Here is a 19,259-nt window from a genome sequence, read left to right as displayed (position 1 = left end):
TTAGTCTTTTAATTTTACATCATTTTAATTGATATGTTGTTTACATTTAAAGAAACATTACAGGATTTCCATATCCCTAAAAATAAATCAAATCCAATCACAGGTTCAGTTGCAGGGTCGAGGTGTAACATAAATAACGATTACTGAACGCCAGTTTCTCGGTTTCCTTCTTTCTCTTTCTCTTTTTTTTTGAAAACACCATAACACACAAAAGCAAAATGACTTCATTACACAAAATTTTGGTCGCAATGTGTATGTAGTAGCACATAAATGAAAAAAATTATTTAATGCAAACTGACCCTTACCGAAACTGACTCTTACATGGTATAGTGATGTTATCAGAAGGTAATACCATTCTACTGAATGATTACCATATTCATATACCAATGTATTTAAATGGTATTCCAAGGTACTTTAAAGAATAGCATGGTAAAAAAAATTGTACCATCACAGTACCATGGCCAAAGAAATGATGGTAAACAATGGTACTTTGTGTTTGTGGGAACAATTTCTCCTGTAACAATTTCTCCATTTGCTCTACTTATGAGGACGTACGCTTGTATGAACACTCAGTGAATGTTTCTCTGGCTAAATCAAGTTGTTTTTCTCTATTCTGTGTTGGGTGTGTGTGTGTGTGTGTGTCCGGCAGTGAGCTCATTAGAGCATCAGATGGAGGCCAGATCTCTCTGGATTGGTTTGACAATGATGACAGCACGTCCCACCCGGATCCATCTACGCGACCCACAGTGCTGCTGCTCCCGGGACTGACGGGCACGAGCCGTGAATCCTACATTCTGCATATGGTACAGCATAGCCGTGATCTGGGCTATAGGTGAGTGCTGAATCAGTGTTTAGACTCTCCAATTGAAAATAGTTTACCAAAAATGAAAATTCTTTCATGATTTACTCAGCCTCATGTTGAACCATACCTGTATATCTTTCTTTTGTGGATCATATAAGGAGACATTTTGAAGAATGTATTGGCAAGTGAATGTGGATTCAGGCTGTCAAGCTCCGAAAATGACAAAAAAGCTTGACAAAATAGTCTTCATGATTGGTCCTTTAAAGCCATATGATTGCTTTGTGTGAATATAAGTCATCCTCTGTTTTTGAATTGAACCCTAACACAAAGTATGAGCAATTGTAAAAGTGAAGCTTGCCTTTAGGGCTGGCCATTTTATAATTGCATATTTGTATAGAGTGACCAGCTTGTGGAAAACAGGACAGCCCCCTCCCAGCAAAAATTAAATTTACGTATCCTTACCTATGCGCAGATCAATGCAAAGTAGAGGGAGCATCCACATCTGTAACTGTTGTCACCTTGCACTTTTGTTGGCACAAATTGGTGGCACCAATTTTTCTCAGTGTGCGCTTTATCGTAAAATGCAGTCCAGTCCAAAATTAAGATTTAGGCAAGGCAAGGCAAGGCAAGTTTATTTATATTGCAGATTTCATACACAATGGTAATTCAAAGTGCTTTACATAGAAGAGATTAAAATAAGAATAAAAAATAAGAATAATTGAAACAGTTGGAAACAATAAAATAAAATACAGTACAACCAGTCGGACACACAGTGGCACAGTGCTCATTCAGTAAATGCACAGCTAAACAGATGTGTTTTGAGTCTGGATTTGAATGTGACTACTGTAGGAGCACATCTGATCTCTTCTGGAAGCTGGTTCCAGCTGCGGCTGGCATAATAGCTAAAAGCAGACTCTCCTTGCTTAGAGTGAACCCTTGGTATTTCTAGCTGATGTGATCCTAATGATCTGAGTGATCTGTTGGGTTTATATTCAGTGAGCATATCTGCAATATATTGAGGTCCTAGCCCATTGAGTGATTTATATACCAGTAATAATACTTCAAAATCAATCCTAAATGTAACTGGGAGCCAGTGTAAAGACCTGAGGACTGGTGTGATATGTTCATATTTTCTGGTTCTGCTCAGAATCCTGGCAGCAGTGTTCTGTATGAGCTGCAACTGTCTTATGGTCTTTTTGGGAAGGCCAGTGAGGAGTCCATTACAATAATCCACCCTGCTGGTGATGAAAGGATGCACAAGTTTCTCTAGGTCTTGACTGGAAACAAAGCATCTAATTCTTGCAATATTTTTCAGATGATAGTATGCTGATTTAGTTATTGCTTTGACATGACTACTGAAACTAAGGTCTGACTGTAGAGACACACCAAGATTCCTGACTTGATTTTTAGTTGATTGACCCCTAGTGTCAAGGTATGCATTCACCTTGAGAACGTCATCTTTGTTTCCAAACACAATGACTTCAGTTTTGTGTTTGTTTAACTGAAGAAAGTTTTGGCACATCCAACTGTTTAATTCATCAATGCATTGGCACAGGGAGTCAATGGGGCTGTAATCGTTAGGTGATAGGGCTAAGTAGATCTGTGTGTCATCTGCATAGCTGTGGTAAGCAATTTGGTTCTCTCTCATTATTTGGCTCATTGGGAGCATATACAGGTTGAACAGGAGTGGCGCAAGAATTGAGCCTTGAGGGACTCCGCATGTCATGGACGTCCACTCAGACTTATGGTCTCCTATACTCACATAATAACCTCTCCCTTCTAAGTATGACCTGAACCATTTTAGGACCATCCCAGAAAGCCCCACCCAGTTTTCCAGCCTGTCAAGAAGTATGTTGTGATCAACAGTGTCAAATGCAGCACTGAGGTCGAGTAGTACCAGTACTGATAATTTGCCTGTGTCAGTATTTAAGCGAATATCGTTTATTATCTTTATGAGCGTTGTCTCTGTGCTGTGATGAGATCGGAAACCAGATTGAAAATTGTCAAAGTATCCATTTGAGTTCAAGAATTTGTTCAGCTGATTGAAGACAACTTTTTCAATGACCTTGCCTATGAAAGGAAGATTTGAGATCGGTCTATAGGTCTTATCCAGATTGCTCTTTTTCAAGAGGGGCTTGACAACTGCAGTTTTCAGGGAGTTTGGAAAACTCCCAGAGAGAAGTGAAGAGTTTATCACTTCTAGGAGATCTGCTTCTAAACAGTTGAACACACTTTTGAAAAAAGATGTGGGAAGTGCATCAAGGGCGCAGGTTGATGTTTTTAGGTGCTGTACGGTTTCTTCCAAAATTTTGCCATCAATTTCTTTGAAATCAGACATAGTAACTACTTTCTCGGGTTGTGGTTTGATTTGTCTGACCCCAGCACAACTCAAGGATGTGCTGATCACCTTTCTGATATTATTGATTTTTTCAGAGAAGAAAGAAGCAAACTCACTGCACTTGCTGTCTGAGAGCATTTCACTGGGAATCTGGCTTGGGGGTTTGTCAGTCTCTCTACAGTCGCAAAAAGAGTGCGTGTGTTGTTTAAGTTGCTGTTTATAATATTCAAGAAGAAAGTCTGTCTAGCTTTGCCTATTTCCATATTAAAAGCATGGATGCTGTCTTTGTAGATGTTATAATGGACTACAAGTTTTGTCTTCCGCCACATGCTTCTGCTTTTCTGCATTGTCTTTTCATATTTTGCACTGCTGTTGAGTTTCTCCAAGGTGCTTTTTGTCTGCCACTCTTCTTCCTGATTTTCACAGGAGCAATATCATCAATTACACTTTTAACTTTTGAGTTAAAAGAATCAAGGAGAAAATCAACTGAGTCAGCAGATATACTTGGTGTTAAAGATATAGCCTTCATAAATAGTACACTAGTGTTCTCATTTAAGCATCTCTTCTTGACAGACACAGATCTAGCTTCAATGGCAGGAGAGATCAATATATCAAAGAAAATACAGAAATGATCAGACAGCGCTACATCCTTAATAACATTTTTTTACATTTTTTTTTTTTTTTTATGCATTTGGCAGATGCTTTTATCCAAAGCGACTTACAGTGCAATTATTACAGGGACAATCCCCCCGGAGCAACCTGGAGTTAAGAGCCTTGCTCAAGGACACAATGGTGGTGGCTGTGGGGATCGAACCAACGACCTTCTGATTAACAGCCCTGTGCTTTAGCCACTACGCCACCACCATCCCCCATGCCACCATAATAACAATCGATGAAATGTTTAGACCCTTACTGATAAGTAAATCTAGAGTGTGTCCATGATTGTGTGTGGGTCCATGTACATGCTGAGTCAGATCAAAAGTTTTTAAAACAGTTATGATTTATTTTGTCATATTGTTTTCTGCATTATCTATGTGAATGTTAAAGTCTCCAGCAATGGCAAAACAGTCAAACTCTGAGGTAATTGTTGATAACAGTTCTGTAAAGCCCTCAGCGAAGGCTGGAGAGTATTTTGGAGGCCTGTAAATAATGATAAGTAAAATGCGTGGAGCACCTTTTAACACACTTCCCAGATATTCGAAAGACGGGTAATTCCCAAATGATATTTGCTTACATTGATAGACAATTTTAAAGAGAGCAGCTAAACCCCCACCTCTCCTACCTTCTCTGCAGACACTCAAATAAGTAAAGTTAGGAGGGGATGTTTCATTAAGGACTGTTGCACTACAGCTGTCTTCTAGCCAAGTTTCATTTAGAAACATAAAATCCAGGTTGTATGTGCTTATTAAGTCATTGACTAGAAGTGATTTATTTTTAAGTGAGCGGATGTTTAAAACTTAACAGTTTTTGTCCCCACAGCAATCTTAGTTTGGCGTGTAATAGGCACCAGATTAGATGGGTTTGCTGTACAGCTTTTGAAGGCCTTAGACTTTCTATGATGTAATCGAACAACAATAATGTTTTGTAAACATTTGAGAAAGTTACTGTTATCATAGCAGGGACCCAACACATATCACTGAGAGCTGGTATCAGTTGTTTTTGGTTCACCTCGAGCAGATGGAGGAGGGTATGAGCCCTGGCGTTGTGGCAGAGGTCGAAGAGCTCTCACAGGAGAAGGGGGAGGGCGAGCTGGGCCCGCAGGTGCTTGAGGGGCCTGACGTTTTTGGCTTGATATCTGGGGGCTTGCAGCAAAAGAGTGGGATAGTTTGGTTCCAGCATACACCAGTTCTTCCATTTTCTCTGAGAAACACAGATGTGGAGATGTTGGAGAGAGGGATAACTTGTCTGGTGAGAGGGGCTGTAATATGCTGTCCTGGTTTCCCTGGATGTTTTCCAGAAAGTCGTCCTTGGGTGCTGAATCTTGGAGCAGTTCTAATATGTCACAGTCTGTCTGTGGTGAACTTTGTGGGCAGGGCTCAGATGAGATTGTGTCCATGAGCAGAAATTGTTGTGGCTGAGTGGTGTTATCATTGTCCTTGTGTGATTTGTCAACTGCATGTCCATTCAGGTGCTGAAGTGAAGTCCTGTGGTCATTCATACTGTGTCCAGGTGTGTGTGTGCCATTCAGATTGAGTGGATTGGCACACACTGCAGAAGGATGATTGAGGGAGAAGTAGATATTGTCCTTTAGCACTCTTGAACCAAGTTTGTTTGGGTGGTGGCCATTCTGTCGAAACAGTTGCCTCTGACTCCAGAAAAGATTGAAGTTGTCAATGAAGTTAACTCCTTTTATATTGCAGGTTTTTGCAGCCATGTATTAAGCCCAAGCAACCGTGAAAACCTGTTTGTTCCTCTTGCTGGAAGTGGTCCACTGATGAATGTTTGAACTTTCAGTCTTTTAAGTGTTTCAGAAAGTTCATTGAAATCCTTCTTAAGGAGTTCTGACTGCTCTTTATGAATATCATTCTTCCCCACATGAATGATGAGTCGATTTGCAGTCTTATGTTTCATCAGAATGTTCTGAAGTTCCCTGTTTACATCCGAGGTTGTTGCTTGTGGAAGGCAGCATGTAGTTGTATCCCTGCTGCTAATGTTTCTGATTATGGAGTCACCCACTATCAGAGTCCTGGGCCCGGCTGCACTCTGAGCTGAATGCCGCTGTCTGCTCGACCTTGAGCGCCAGTTCACATCAGTGTTAGCTACTGACTGATTCAGTCTGTGTTCGATCACATTCATCACGTTTGGGGATTCCTCATTCATTAATACTTCAAATCTGTTCTCAAGATGTATAGGCGGTGGTAGGAAACCAGTGTTTGCAATCCTTGTCAGAGCCGTATCTGGGGTAGAGGATGCTACTGCGGCAATATGAGATGCTCGTGACAATCTGATGTCTCGAGTGCATTTTGGTCTCGCTCCCTGTTTTTGCCATCGATTTGTAAGTCGATCGGCTTGTTTCTCTACACTCAGTATGGCCTGTCGAGGAGCTCTAGATTCATGGGACTCACCGGCTGTATGCTGAGGGCGTCCATGACGAAGCTCTGTTGTGTGTTCCGTCTGGTTTGGTGGTCCTGTAAATAACTTTGTTTCAAGTTTGTTTGCAATCCTTTGCAAAAGTCTGTGGCAGTTAGTGCAGCAAGTAGATTCCAGAAGAGGCATTTTCTCTTATCCTTTTGAATGTAGGCAGTTGTGTGTTCCCTTCCCTGGAATGAAAACTTTCAGTGGGAGGCTGGTCGGATAAAAGAATTCTGCTTTTTTTTTTTTGTAGTAGTAGTCCAAGCTTTTGAGCACTGTGCTGATTTGTTTAAGTTAAAAGTTAAAATTAGTTGATAAAAGGAGATAAAATATGAAAATATAAAAGCGATAGAGCAAAGCGCGGAGCAGTAAGCAAAAGCGTCCGAACAGAAGCTGAGCAGGAAGTAACACAGTAAATTTATGAAATTTAGCTGGTGTCCATGCTGTATTTATTAATGAGAACACACGCAGATGTCCCAGGCAAACATAAAACAAACTCCACGACTTTGGCTAAGACTCAGAAGTTGATGATCTTGCTCTCCAGCTCACGAAAAATGTCTGTCCGTCTCTCAGACATGGCCGTCTTGTTCATGTTCCACTCAGTGATATGTCAAATGACAATGTTTTTCATGCAAGCCCGCTCATCAAAAAGTGTTGTTTTGTCAATCGAACTGAGAGCGGGGATTGTGGAGTAGAAGTGTTCGAGGTTGCTTTGAATGTCTTTCCACTCTGGGATGTCTCTCAGTAGGGCCCACTTAAGTTTTTCTGTGTTCTTCAATGAGCAGCTCCAATTTTGGAGGTAATCCACCGACGCTGAATAAAAGTTTCTGACTGCACACAAGAAATCATCTGCTTGCATGTCACCAGCTTCAACCAGGGCATCCAACTGCTTTTTAATGCCAGAGGGTATGAATGATTCCTCCAGCCTGGCCTGCAAGACTTTTCTCAGGTCATGAATATGCAAAGCTATGGCCGTTCACAACAGAATGATAAGCAAAAGGTCCTTCACTTGTGTGCAATTTGTCAGATCAGCCACCATGGGTGATGGAAAAGCAAGCTCCACAAGTCTTACACCTCACTTTACCAGGCTTTGTCTGTGACTCCTATTTTAGATATTGAAAAACTTTTTGAAGATCCTCTTTAAATGTTCATGAATGCTTCCTTGACATTTTACCAGCTGCAATTTCATCTGTGTGCTCTTTCAAACTGACTCTTCAATAAGTTCACTAACTGGATAGGGGGATTTTAATTTGATCGTTTAATCCAATCATGTACTTCAAATAACATGGTGTGATTTTATTGGTTTTGCAAGCTGTATCCTTGGCTATCTTAGATTAGAATACTTTTGGAGAGGGGAAATACGTGACAAACCAAGATTTTGGGACACTAGATAAAATATGCTTGAATACGGGACTCTATGGGACCACCTTACATTTGCGGGCTCCTTGACCTTCAACTTGAATTCAAAAACTGCACCAATAGTGCACTTTAAAAGCAACACATTTACATTGACATTGCACATGTTGGTGTAAGGCACTGTAAGATTCTAAAAGGCTTGAATCGATGCTTTTGTAAGCATTATGGCACACCTGCACCAGAAAAACAAGTGTAGCATCCTTAATAATTTAATCTCAGCACAAAACACCACTAAGACATGCACATCCATGTCAAAAAGCTCAAGTGACCATGAAAATAAACCACGAACAGGTAAATCATCAAAGGTTGTGCATATTATCTCACTAACTTGAATGAACAGCATAAAAAAACTAATCAAAACGACAGACTCACAATATTTAGCAGTCATTGCATTCTAATACAAACCAATGCACTGACAATGCAATGGCATACAATAAATTGAAATGATGATTGGTGCTTAACTAATCCAACGTGCAGCACATTAGGAAAAACTTTAGATTTTAAAACTTACCAATTAAGTTCACTAAGCAGGTCTGCAGTTAAGAGCAGTAACGTCCGATGCTCATGTCAACACCTGACATAAATATGATCAAAGCTTTTGGGTGACTCAGAAGCAAAGGCAAACTAGCCCCTCAAGCCAACGTTGAATGCTCATTGCACATGCGCGTGACATTCTCCAGATTTCTGTTGATTAACGTTGAGGATGAAGGGCTAGCCCCACACATAGCAAATGAGAACGATTAAATGACTTTTACACAACATACCTTAATAATAATAGAATTTCTTAAAAGAATACTGTATTATAATTTTTTCTTGTATATTGGACATAAAACACGTTTAAGTTGCGGAAAATATATTATTTCCTAAAATAAATTTATGATGATGCAAAGAATTTGCACAACAGCGCCACCTCTGGTGGGGTTTAGCCCCACTTGCCCTTAATGTAGAGATGCGGCTGTAGCTATGACATCTAACTATACCCTCCGTAATGTCATAGTCTGGCAGGTGTGAAGTCGGACTCTGCTTCAGAAGCTGTCACTCTATATAGACTGAGAAAGGGAGCTTGAACAAAGAGCTGAGCTCTGTATTAAACCCTTCAGGGATGCAGAGTCAGGCATTTTCTCTCCTTTTGGGCATCTGTCAGGAGCTCATTCTTCTAAAACTCAAGAGGCGTGAGGCAGTGGGGGTTTAGCAGCTCACTCAGCATCTTTTTTCTCTGGCCTGTTTCCTCTGCTTAATGAATTGCAGCTTTGACCAGCTTTGCAGCTTAGCAAAGACCGACTTTCCATGCTGCAGCAAAAAAGGCCCACAAGCCGCTGAAGTTACACTAACGTTAGCAGTGACGTACAGTAGAAGATGTAAACTATTTTATTTTTTTGCAACTGAAAATCTACAGTAAGCTTTGTATTTTAACCTTGAGTTAACAAGTTATTTGCAGGGCTCCAGACTAAAATAATGACTTAAGGAGCCAAACTGCTGTTTTTAGTCGGCAAATCACAGAATTGCTCAATTTAGATCGCTGTTTAGAAACAAGATAGAAAGCCGAAGAAAAGGAAGACAGCTGATAATCCCTAAATCTGAGGTTCAATAAACAGAATATATTGTTGAGAAGATTCCCTTTAGTCTCAAATGTTCTCACCCCTTTCATAATTTATACAAATATAAGAGATAATAGATTTTTTTATTTAGTACTGCCAGAATCACAGACTCTACATTACAGATAGTTACATAAAGTATAGGTTGCATATAGTAGTTTGTTGCCTTCTTGAGCATCAATAAATGTTTGCACCTTGTGTAATATATATACAGTATCTCACAAAAGTGAGTACACCCCTCACATTTTTGTTAATATTTGATTATATCTTTTCATGTGACAATACTGAAGAAATGACACTTTGCTACAATGTAAAGTAGTGAGTGTACAGCTTGTATAACAGTGTAAATTTGCTGTCCCCTCAAAATAACTCAATGCACAGCCATTAATGTCTAAACTGCTGGCAACATAAGTGAGTACACCCCTAAGTGAAAATGTCCAAATTGGGCCCAAAGTCTCAATATTATGTGTGGCCAACATTATTTTCCAGCACTGCTTTAACCCTCTTGGGCATGGAGTTCACCAGAGCTTCACAGGTTGCCACTGGAGTCCTCTTCCACTCCTCCATGATGACATCACGGAGCTGGTGGATGTTAGAGACATTGTGCTCCTCCACCTTCCCTTTGAGGATGCCCCACAGATGCTCAATAGGGTTTAGGCCTGTTCTGAGTGGAACCTGTCCTGTTAAACCGCTGAATGGTCTTGGCCACCGTGCTGCAGCTCAGTGTCAGGGTCTTGACAATCAGACACTGCAAGAGTGATGCAGATGCAGTTTAAATTATTACCAGAAGAAAAAAGTGGTACACAATACAGGACTTTTAATTATAAAGAAGCCCGAAATACACTTGGGACTCTTATTTTGAAATGTCTGTGCTGCCAGTTGTGAGCTCACTGAAAGGTGATTCACTGAGAAAGTGAATCTGATTCAAACTGCTAACCTGAGCTCCTGAGTTTAAACCCTCAGTTCTTTTCAGGCGATTCATGAAAAAGATCCAGTTCAAAAGAGTTATTTGTTCACGACTATCGTGCTGGGTTTGTTGTTTCGTGCAGTGCTGCGAGCTCATCACAACAGAATTAATGAAAAGCGCCGTGAGACTATAGATGTAGTCAATAACTCACAAGATGATATCTGACGAAACCGCTTATGAACACACACAACCCGACTGTTGCCAATGGCAACTAGATTTTAAATTATTGTCGCAATCAATTGTTTTTGTTTGCATTTGCGACCATTTTATGTCGCAGTCTTGAGCCCTGATTTGTGCACTGACTGATGGGTGATGGGTCTCCTCTTATTTAGAGAGGGTTTTTAGGTTTCTGTGAAATGGCTGCCTTATCCATCCATTCTGCTACACTTAACGACTGTTAGAAACGTCTTATCCAACTTTTGTGAGAGCACTAATTCTAAGTGCACTTTTCGTGCCAGCACAAAGCGAAATTTGGCATGGGATGGAGTGCTTACACAATCTGTGGGTGTTGCAAAATTATAGAGAAATATTTCAGGGCTGATTGCGCCTGCTTAAACTAGTTTGCAGGTTGTTAATGAATAAGACACAGGATTTTGTGCTGAAATACCACACGCAAATGTGGCTCAACTATTTAGTGAAACTAAACTGTTTTTTAAAGTAAAGATTCAATTAGATTAATTGTAGGCTTATATAAACCTACCTCTCCCCAGAGATCTTCTATACTGAGATAACAACCTCCACACTTTTACCATAGGAGAGAGTGTAATGGTCAACTAGCCTGTTGCGACAGTAAGTTGTTAGGTTAGGGGTATGAAGAGGTGAGGACTCAAATGTAGAGTGCAGTAAATGGGCTTTATTAATACAAAAAAAAAATTATTATAATCCAAAGGGGAAAACACAGTCCCAGGGCCGGGAGTCAAATCAACTGGCTGGGCTGGAGAGTAGAAGCTCCACAAGCCGTGTGGTCTAGAGCCAAATGGGCTAGGACCAGCATGGGAACAGGAATGAGGCTTCGACAGCAGGAGCAAACAAACAAGCAAGACACCTGAACAGGGAAAAATCCACAACATACTGGCACAGGACAAAGAACACCGGGAGAGTAATAGGGAAGTAAATGAGGAGGGTAAAAAGGCAGGTGAAACTAATTATAAGGCAAACTGGGGGGCAGGTTTTCACTTACAGAGCATCTATTATGGTATTTCAAATATTACCTTTCATGTAGCGTTATAGCTGTTCGTGAAATGTAAAAAAGTCTGCAAAGTTTCAAAAATCTAAGTCCACGATTAATGGAGTTATTGACTCCCAAAAGAAAGAACCGATTCTGAACACCTGAAACGAGTTGTTAGTAATTCCAGACTTACTTCCTGTTCTAATCTACTTAATTTGGTAACAAAAAACCCACCTCTGGTCTTCATTGGCTGCTCACGAACAGCTTTGACCCACCCTCAAACACTACACTAAGCGGTAGACCAATCACAACAGACTGGAACATCTGACCAATCAGAGCAGAGTAAGCTCTCTTAAAGGAGGAGTTTAGAATGAACGCTTTAGAACGGATCATTGAACGAGTTGTTTTTGACACTGGGAAAAAAATGAATGCCCTCTAATATGACTGGTTAGACAGTTGTTTTTTAAATAAGCCCTATAATTTACATGTCATTATTTAGTATTGGCATCTGTAAATCACATTCAGTTGATAACGTATGATCAATGCTAATGCTGTTAAACCCAAATAAACACATTGTGAGCAGAATTATCATTACGGCAATGAGAATATCATAATTAAATGGCAGAAAAGCTTGTAAGTTATGTTGCGTCAATAGGGTTACATGTTTTGTGAGATAACTCTGACTTTGCTCTTATCTACATGAAAAGACAGCAGAATGGGGGTTTGTATTGCCCTGCGTTCAAAGTTTTGCACTACAGACATAAATGATACCTCAATTTGTGCATTTTGTTGCAGCATGATCACACTGGAAGTCAGCATGTTTTTTCCAAGAGTTCCAGTACTCTAGGTACAGCCACTTTATGCCATCTCCAATCAAATATTTTTGCATTGGCTCAAACATGTTTACCTTCCCTTGGGGTGCCAACGGAAACGTGTTGTGTCAGCAGTGTGTGAGACATGAGTTTGCGTCCGCATTGAAACTAGGAAGATATCGCGTTCACATAATCAGTGATGATTGCGATTAGGAGGTTGTATTTTTTACTCTAACAATACATTTTTACTCCACTGATGGTTAGGTTTAGGTTTGGGTTCGGGGTACCATTTGTAAAATATGCATTCATCTTCACTGTATTTAATCCTGTACAGCTAGAAAATAACACACTTTGTTTACAATTAGTTTTTTGCACCCCTCTGTGGACATTTCACCTGGAAAATGGAGAAGGGTCTACAAGACACGTCCACTACAATTTATGCTGAAATGCTGAAGTCTCGCAATAGTGTTTTGCATTGTTTGTTGTGTTTATTAGGAGTGCTACAGCAACCCAACAACTACACCTTTCCTTACACCTAAACCTCAACTCTAACCACAAAAATTATAAATTGAAGTTTGTAAATTATTAAATATATTGCAACTTAAAAGTTCTATTTAATACAATCATACCGCCTTATCACTAAGTGGTGACAGTGAGGAGAAATGGATAAAAATGAAGAGGAGTAGAAGCTAGAGGAGTGCTAAGCTAATAGGCTAACAGGATATCTTGTAAGCTAACTGGAGAAAACAAAACAGAGAAATGTTTCATTTCACCGTTTATTAAGTGCTGTCAATTGATTAAAATTGTATGTAGTTAATCACGATTAATCGCATATTTAAAAAGTGCAATATGTGCATCTTTTATTGTCAGAATTCATCTATTTCCATCTTAGGAAAGAAAACTAAACATTATTTAGAAATATAATGCATTATTGACATTTTACAAACTAAGCCTTCCACAATATAAAGAAAATGCACTAAAATATCATAGGGATGTCCCGATACCACTTTTTCCACTTCCGATCCCATTCCGATATCGGAAATCTCAGTATTGGCCGATACCGATCCCGATCCGATACAGTGTTTTTTTTTTTTACATAATCGGTTTATAATATCTTTACAGTATTGTGTGGAAATAATTGGGTGTACTCTTTAATAGGCTATGTAAAGAGTTAATGTGTTAACTACACATTATTTCAATATAAATGTATAGCTTAAGAAACACTTTATTATTAACTAGCATACTGGCACTCCCGGAGTTCTGATTACACGCACCTGCATATCATTAGTGGCTAATCAGTGACTGCATAAATAAATACCCCGCTTTCGCACGCGCTCACACACACACACACACACACACACACACACACACACACACACACACACACACACACACACACACTCTCTCTCTCTCTCTCTCTCTCTCTCTCTCTCTCTCTCTCTCTCTCTCTCTCTCTCTCTCTCTCACACACACACACACACACACACACACTCACTTTCTCACTCTGTGCCTTTTCTCATCGATAGTATTTCTGAGACTCCAGAACTTTCTACTATGTCAATCATGTGTCTTCATTATTGCCTGCATGTATCATAAATTTGTTTTGAGTTATCTCTTTCATCATATCTATACACTGTCTGGATATTACTTACCTGCTGTTTGCCACTCTGCTTAACTGAATTTACTCACAATATTTACATCACTGTTTCAATCCTCTGCTCAATAAACCCTGCTACTGAGTTCATATCTCTGCCTCTCCGTGAGTCTCCCGTGACAGCTTTAACTTTTAAACCCTCACCCTTTTTATTCACAGTTTAATTCGCTTCTTAATTAAATTCTGGTTAAATGCACCTCCAGTGCTTAAGTCCATATTATAAGTGAACCGAACTGCTGAGCATCTACATCTGAGATGTTCGTTTGTAGCGCACAAATATTGTGCATGGGCGAAGGCTATAAATAGCCGTGCGTGTGTGTGTAAAAGCACCATTCACTACCGCGCTGAAGCAGCGCGTGCAAGAACATATATGTTTACTTATTAAACACAGCCTATTGCAATTCACAGAGCTATCACGTGGCTTCAAGTGGCTTTGAATAAAATGCACTAGTCATATGAACCGCTTTAGTGGTGTTTTAACAGTTCTTTTATGTCATTTTTTAAGCTTGACAGTAACGAACATGACTAACACAGAGTATCGGATTTGGGTCGGGCTCGTCGGACCGATACCCGATCCGTCTAAAAACGTCAGTATCGATGCGATACCGATCTAGGTATCGGATCGGGACATCCCTAAAATATCACCAATTCAAGTAACATTAAATATTTCCCAAAGTCTAAGTTGGAGTTAAACTAGTCCCTACATAGGTTGCATATTCATTCTAATGGACATTAAATCCCTTATACTTTCATACTCCACAATTTTAATTTGCTGGTAGACTGTGACTCTCCACTTTGTTACAGCAATCGTGAAGCTGCGTTCATGATCGCATCAGGGCGGCAACACCAGCGTCGGGTGCCACTTTGAACTCACCATGAAAGCGCTAGCAGACAAAAATATCCCATGGTTACGACATTACTGCCCATATAATGTCTATGGCACCGCTTCGTTATGCTATTTTATGCTGAGCTTGAATGCTCGCTTGGTAGAAAGGCTCTGGCGCTGTGGCTTGTGCGTCAGTGTAATGACTCCGGGCAGATACTTTACAAAGGTTCCGCCCTTCACACCAGTGTTAATGCTCTATTAACGGTAAACGCGTTTATCACAATTAAGAAAAAAATCACGCATTACATTTTTTAATTCGTTGCATGCGTTAACAAGTTAATTTTGACAGCTCTACCATTTATATCCATATTTTATCTTCTTTGTTATATTTACACAGTTAAGACAATGTTAATCATAAATCAATTGCATAGTTATTTTAGCCAAAATAATTGCTTTATGATCCAAGGGTGGCACTAGTTGGAGTGGGCGTGTCATGTAGTGGGTGTTCCTTTTGTCTTGCGGGAGGCAGAGAGATACACTTGGGGAAATGAAGCTCACACATCCCGCTTTGGCCACTGGGGGCAGTGTTATCAATTTGGGTAAGCGTAGGCCAATTTTAGCTTAAAAAAAACTCAACGTACTATTTCTGATTTCACTGTGAGATCAGTCTGTTTGCTGAAGTGAGGTGTGCTGCTAAGTGATCAGACCTACTATTTTCATCTTTGGACTACAAAATGGATGGGAAAATCCTATAAGGAGGACCTTTAGCCATGCCAAGGGACTTTGGGGTGTCTCCTTTCCTGACTTGGGACAGTAAGCAACCACCCAGTAAACAACCCAGAACACCTTAGCGATGCCATCAATGCTAAAACCACTCAGAATACCTTAGCAACTGCATAGCAGCACACGGTGTCCAAAAGTTGACTGATAGATGCCACATGGAGTATCCAAGCATTTACTCTACAATGACTTTGAATTTGCTAATCCAATCCGATCTGAGCACCCCCACTGTAACTGCATGACCTTGCTTCTGTCAGTATGACAGCACATGTGTCAACAGCTAAACAACCACCAGGTGCAGATCAGAAACAATGTGCTCTTGATGGATAAGACAATGCTACAGCTGTCTAACCACAGTATGGTGAAGTATTGTGACCAGCTTGTCATAATAGTCAACTAGGGCTCCACGATTATGAAAAAAAAAAATTAATCACTGTGAATTCTTTGCTCCATATTTCAGATGCGTAGTTTTCAACAACAGAGGCGTATCTGGTGAAAAGCTATTGGTAAGGATAGCCTTTTTATGTATTTTTGTTTTAATCTGTATTTGATATTATATATACTGTATACTGTTATATATGGGTTCAAACAAAGAATCAATAAATACAAATAGAGATACAGACACTTTGGAACAGGTGACACTCACGAATATTACAAATATGTGAAGCTTGAGTCATTGTATTGGACATTCATGAACTTCAGATGATAGCATGGCTTATTATAATTTTTTTTTACACCATATCTGGGAGAATTGATAAAGATTGTAATGAAGGCTTAGACACATGTGTGGTGAATTTGATCATAAAAACCTTTGCAGATGGACAGTGTTGATAGTTTAATGGGATTAAATGACATTCGCTCTCTTGTGGAAATTACCTTGTAATTCAAGGACAAACACTTAGGCTTATGGGAGTGTATTATTGTATTTACAGTACATACTTCAATATATCCACAAATGCTGTCCTCACTACAGTGACTACAGTGCATGTACAGACAAGTTAACTTAACATGTGTGTGTGTGTGTGTGTGTGTGTGTGTGTGTGTGTGTGTGTGTGTATTTGTGTATGAATATAAACGAGTATGGATAAATATATCCTTTTTTAATTGTACCATAGACGCCCAGGACGTATTGTGCAGCCAACACAGAGGATCTGGAGATAGTAGTCGATCATGTCCACAAGACCATTGAAAGAGCTCCACTCATGGCAGCTGGGGTTTCTATGGGCGGGTGAGTTTAACACACGCACGCACACACTCACGCACGTACACTCTGTTGTTTAACCTTAAATGGGAATAGCTGCTATAATCACATGTACCAAGACTTCCTGTCTCCGTTCTTTCCCTTGATACAAATCAGTAAAGTAATTTTAAATAAACAGAGGGATGCAGTTACCCTGCAGTGGCCTGTGTGAAATAAAGGTAGGCTGATATATCGATTTTACTGATTGATTAGTGCCGATAGTTAGTTTTTTACCTCATTTTTTATTCCTCAACAATAAACCTCATCTGGTGAAACATATACATAGTGTGGTGAACAATCGGACCAGATGACATTCCAGGAGACTCTCAAGGCAAACTGTCCCTAACTGTTAAGGTAAAGAAGAGTGGCTCCATTTTGATTGGATCGTTGCAGGACCAACACAAACAAATGCCAAGCACATCCATCGGAGAAGCTGCTCAGACAACTACCAGATACTTCACAAAGAAGACCCTCGACCTTACAACACATTGAAAGGACTTCTCATTGGTCCATGAGTGGTTTCTTAGCAACCTTTCAAACCCCCCCCATCCTAAGGTTTGCCCTAAGATGATAGTGAGAAGGACCATAACAATTCTTCAAGACCTCTCAAAGCAGCATTAACTTACCATGTGGCAAAAGCTGAAACAAAGAAGCCACAAAGACAAATCTTTGATACAAACTTTTACTCCTAACATGGACATCAACTGCATACATTCACTACATGTTTGTTCACAGAGCCGTTTACGTAAATTGCAGTTGTTCAATTAGCACAATAGTTCACACAAATTGAACTATGGTGGTATAGTTTTCTAGTTATTATCAAGAATTTTAACTTTTTGGATTTTATTCATTTTGGACTCAATGTACGTGCCCTTCATAGTAAGGAAAGACTACGAATTTCATTTTTATCATTCTATAAATTGATGATTAATTGGTTATCTGCCTTTTCCACCACCTTATTTATTGTATCGGCAAAATCCACTATTTGTCGACCTCTAGTGTGAAATATATTACACTATAAATATTATAATTTATATATTACACTTTAAATGACATGCAATATTTTCAACTAAAAAACATATTTGGAGTGGAGAGGGGCGGGGCGGGGCCAGGTCGGAATATCACGCGCCCGGTCCCCAATTGGCCTGATGAGGCGCGCGAGGGATAAAGGCGGCCGGTGACAATGGTTCGAGAGAGAGAGGAGAGAGAGAAAAAGCTCACTCACCGGTTCTCTGATGTACCATCACGTGGTCCTCGAACACTCCTCCACACTCAGGCGGACGATAGCCGCTCCAACCCCGGGCGAACCGGAGTCAAACCTTTGACCCCCAGTGGGCAGAACGTCCCTCCGCTATTCTGGCAGCAAATGGGGACACTCCTCCGCCCCTGGCAGCGGCCCTACTGCTCCGGGTGGTCGGGTAGTTTCTTCCCTCCTCTCCTCACGGACAGCGGTCTCCCTCGACCCCTCCGCGTCTCTGGGGACGGTAGGGCACTCCTCCGCCCCCGGCAGCGGCTCCCTCGCTCCAGGCAGTCGGGGTATCCAGTCCTCACTTGCCCCGCGTACGGCGGCCGTTCCCCGCATCCGGGCGGTCGGGCTACTCAGTCATCCGGCAGATGGCAGCGGCGCTCCCCTGGGTGGACGGCAGTGTCGAGGACATCCCTCCTCCTTCCTGGGTTTCGGCACCAATGTAGCACAGTTAAGGATGGGCAAGTAGAAGGCGAGAACCGGCTTGTCAATATAAATGATAATTTAATTAAACTCAATCCAAAAGCACAAGCAGAAACACACACACGACGGACATGCCCGTAATTCTCTCTCTCTCGAACCATCGTCACCGGCTGCCTTTATCCCTCGCGCGCCTCATCAGGCCGATTGGGGACCGGGCGCGCGATATATCCGACCCGGCCCCGCCCTTCTCTGCTCCACAACATATTAAAAACATTATAGTGACTTTCTTTAAAATCCATTCTATGTACATTAAAAACATATAACTTATATGTATTTGACAAAATCTAAAGTTTTAATGAATTAAAAATGAATTGTAAATCAGAATAGCATTTAATTATGTATGTACTTTTTTAAATGACTTTATTGCATATTTTAAGCATTTTATCCCCTATTTGTCCTTTGTAATGTTTTCTCTCTTTTTCCTCTTTCTTCTTTTATTTATTATCAGCATTATTATTTTTATGGCTGAATTATTCATTTATTTATTTGTTTGTTTTTTGAGATGGCAAAGAATGAATATGTTAGGGAAAGGTTGCAGTTGCAAAAGTAAAAAATAGTAAAAAGTGTTTATTTATGTTTATTATGAAGCATATGTAGACTTATGCTTATATGTAGTGCATTTATATAGAACTAATAGCTGTCATTAGGGGTGGGTAAAATGTTTTCCCGAGCATTGCGATTTTTCAGTGCATCGCAATCTTCATTTTAACAATCTTGATATTGATTCTTGAATCCCAAGATCGATTTTTTTACGCTATTCACAACCCTTTACTACAATGAGAGGAAATCACTCGCATTTGCAACTAAATTGACCATATAACTGGTTAATTCTTACATTTCACTCACCAGTGATTAGTAAA

General features: G+C 40.2%; 1 protein-coding gene across 2 annotated transcripts in view; it reads left to right on the top strand.

Annotated features, from left to right (window-relative positions):
* abhd3 (abhydrolase domain containing 3, phospholipase) overlaps positions 1 to 19,259 on the top strand; it is a 47,174-nt gene that overhangs the window by 13,867 nt on the left and 14,048 nt on the right. For both annotated transcript variants that reach the window (XM_052135093.1, XM_052135094.1), the window contains exons 3-5: positions 650 to 832; positions 15,891 to 15,936; positions 16,546 to 16,658. In XM_052135093.1, coding sequence (XP_051991053.1) covers positions 650 to 832; positions 15,891 to 15,936; positions 16,546 to 16,658 — 342 coding nt within the window. The remainder of the gene's footprint in view (positions 1 to 649; positions 833 to 15,890; positions 15,937 to 16,545; positions 16,659 to 19,259) is intronic.

Source organism: Xyrauchen texanus, chromosome 9, assembly GCF_025860055.1.
Source record: "Xyrauchen texanus isolate HMW12.3.18 chromosome 9, RBS_HiC_50CHRs, whole genome shotgun sequence".
Taxonomy (NCBI): Eukaryota; Metazoa; Chordata; class Actinopteri; order Cypriniformes; family Catostomidae; genus Xyrauchen; species Xyrauchen texanus.
This window is presented reverse-complemented; position numbering and strand designations above follow the sequence as displayed.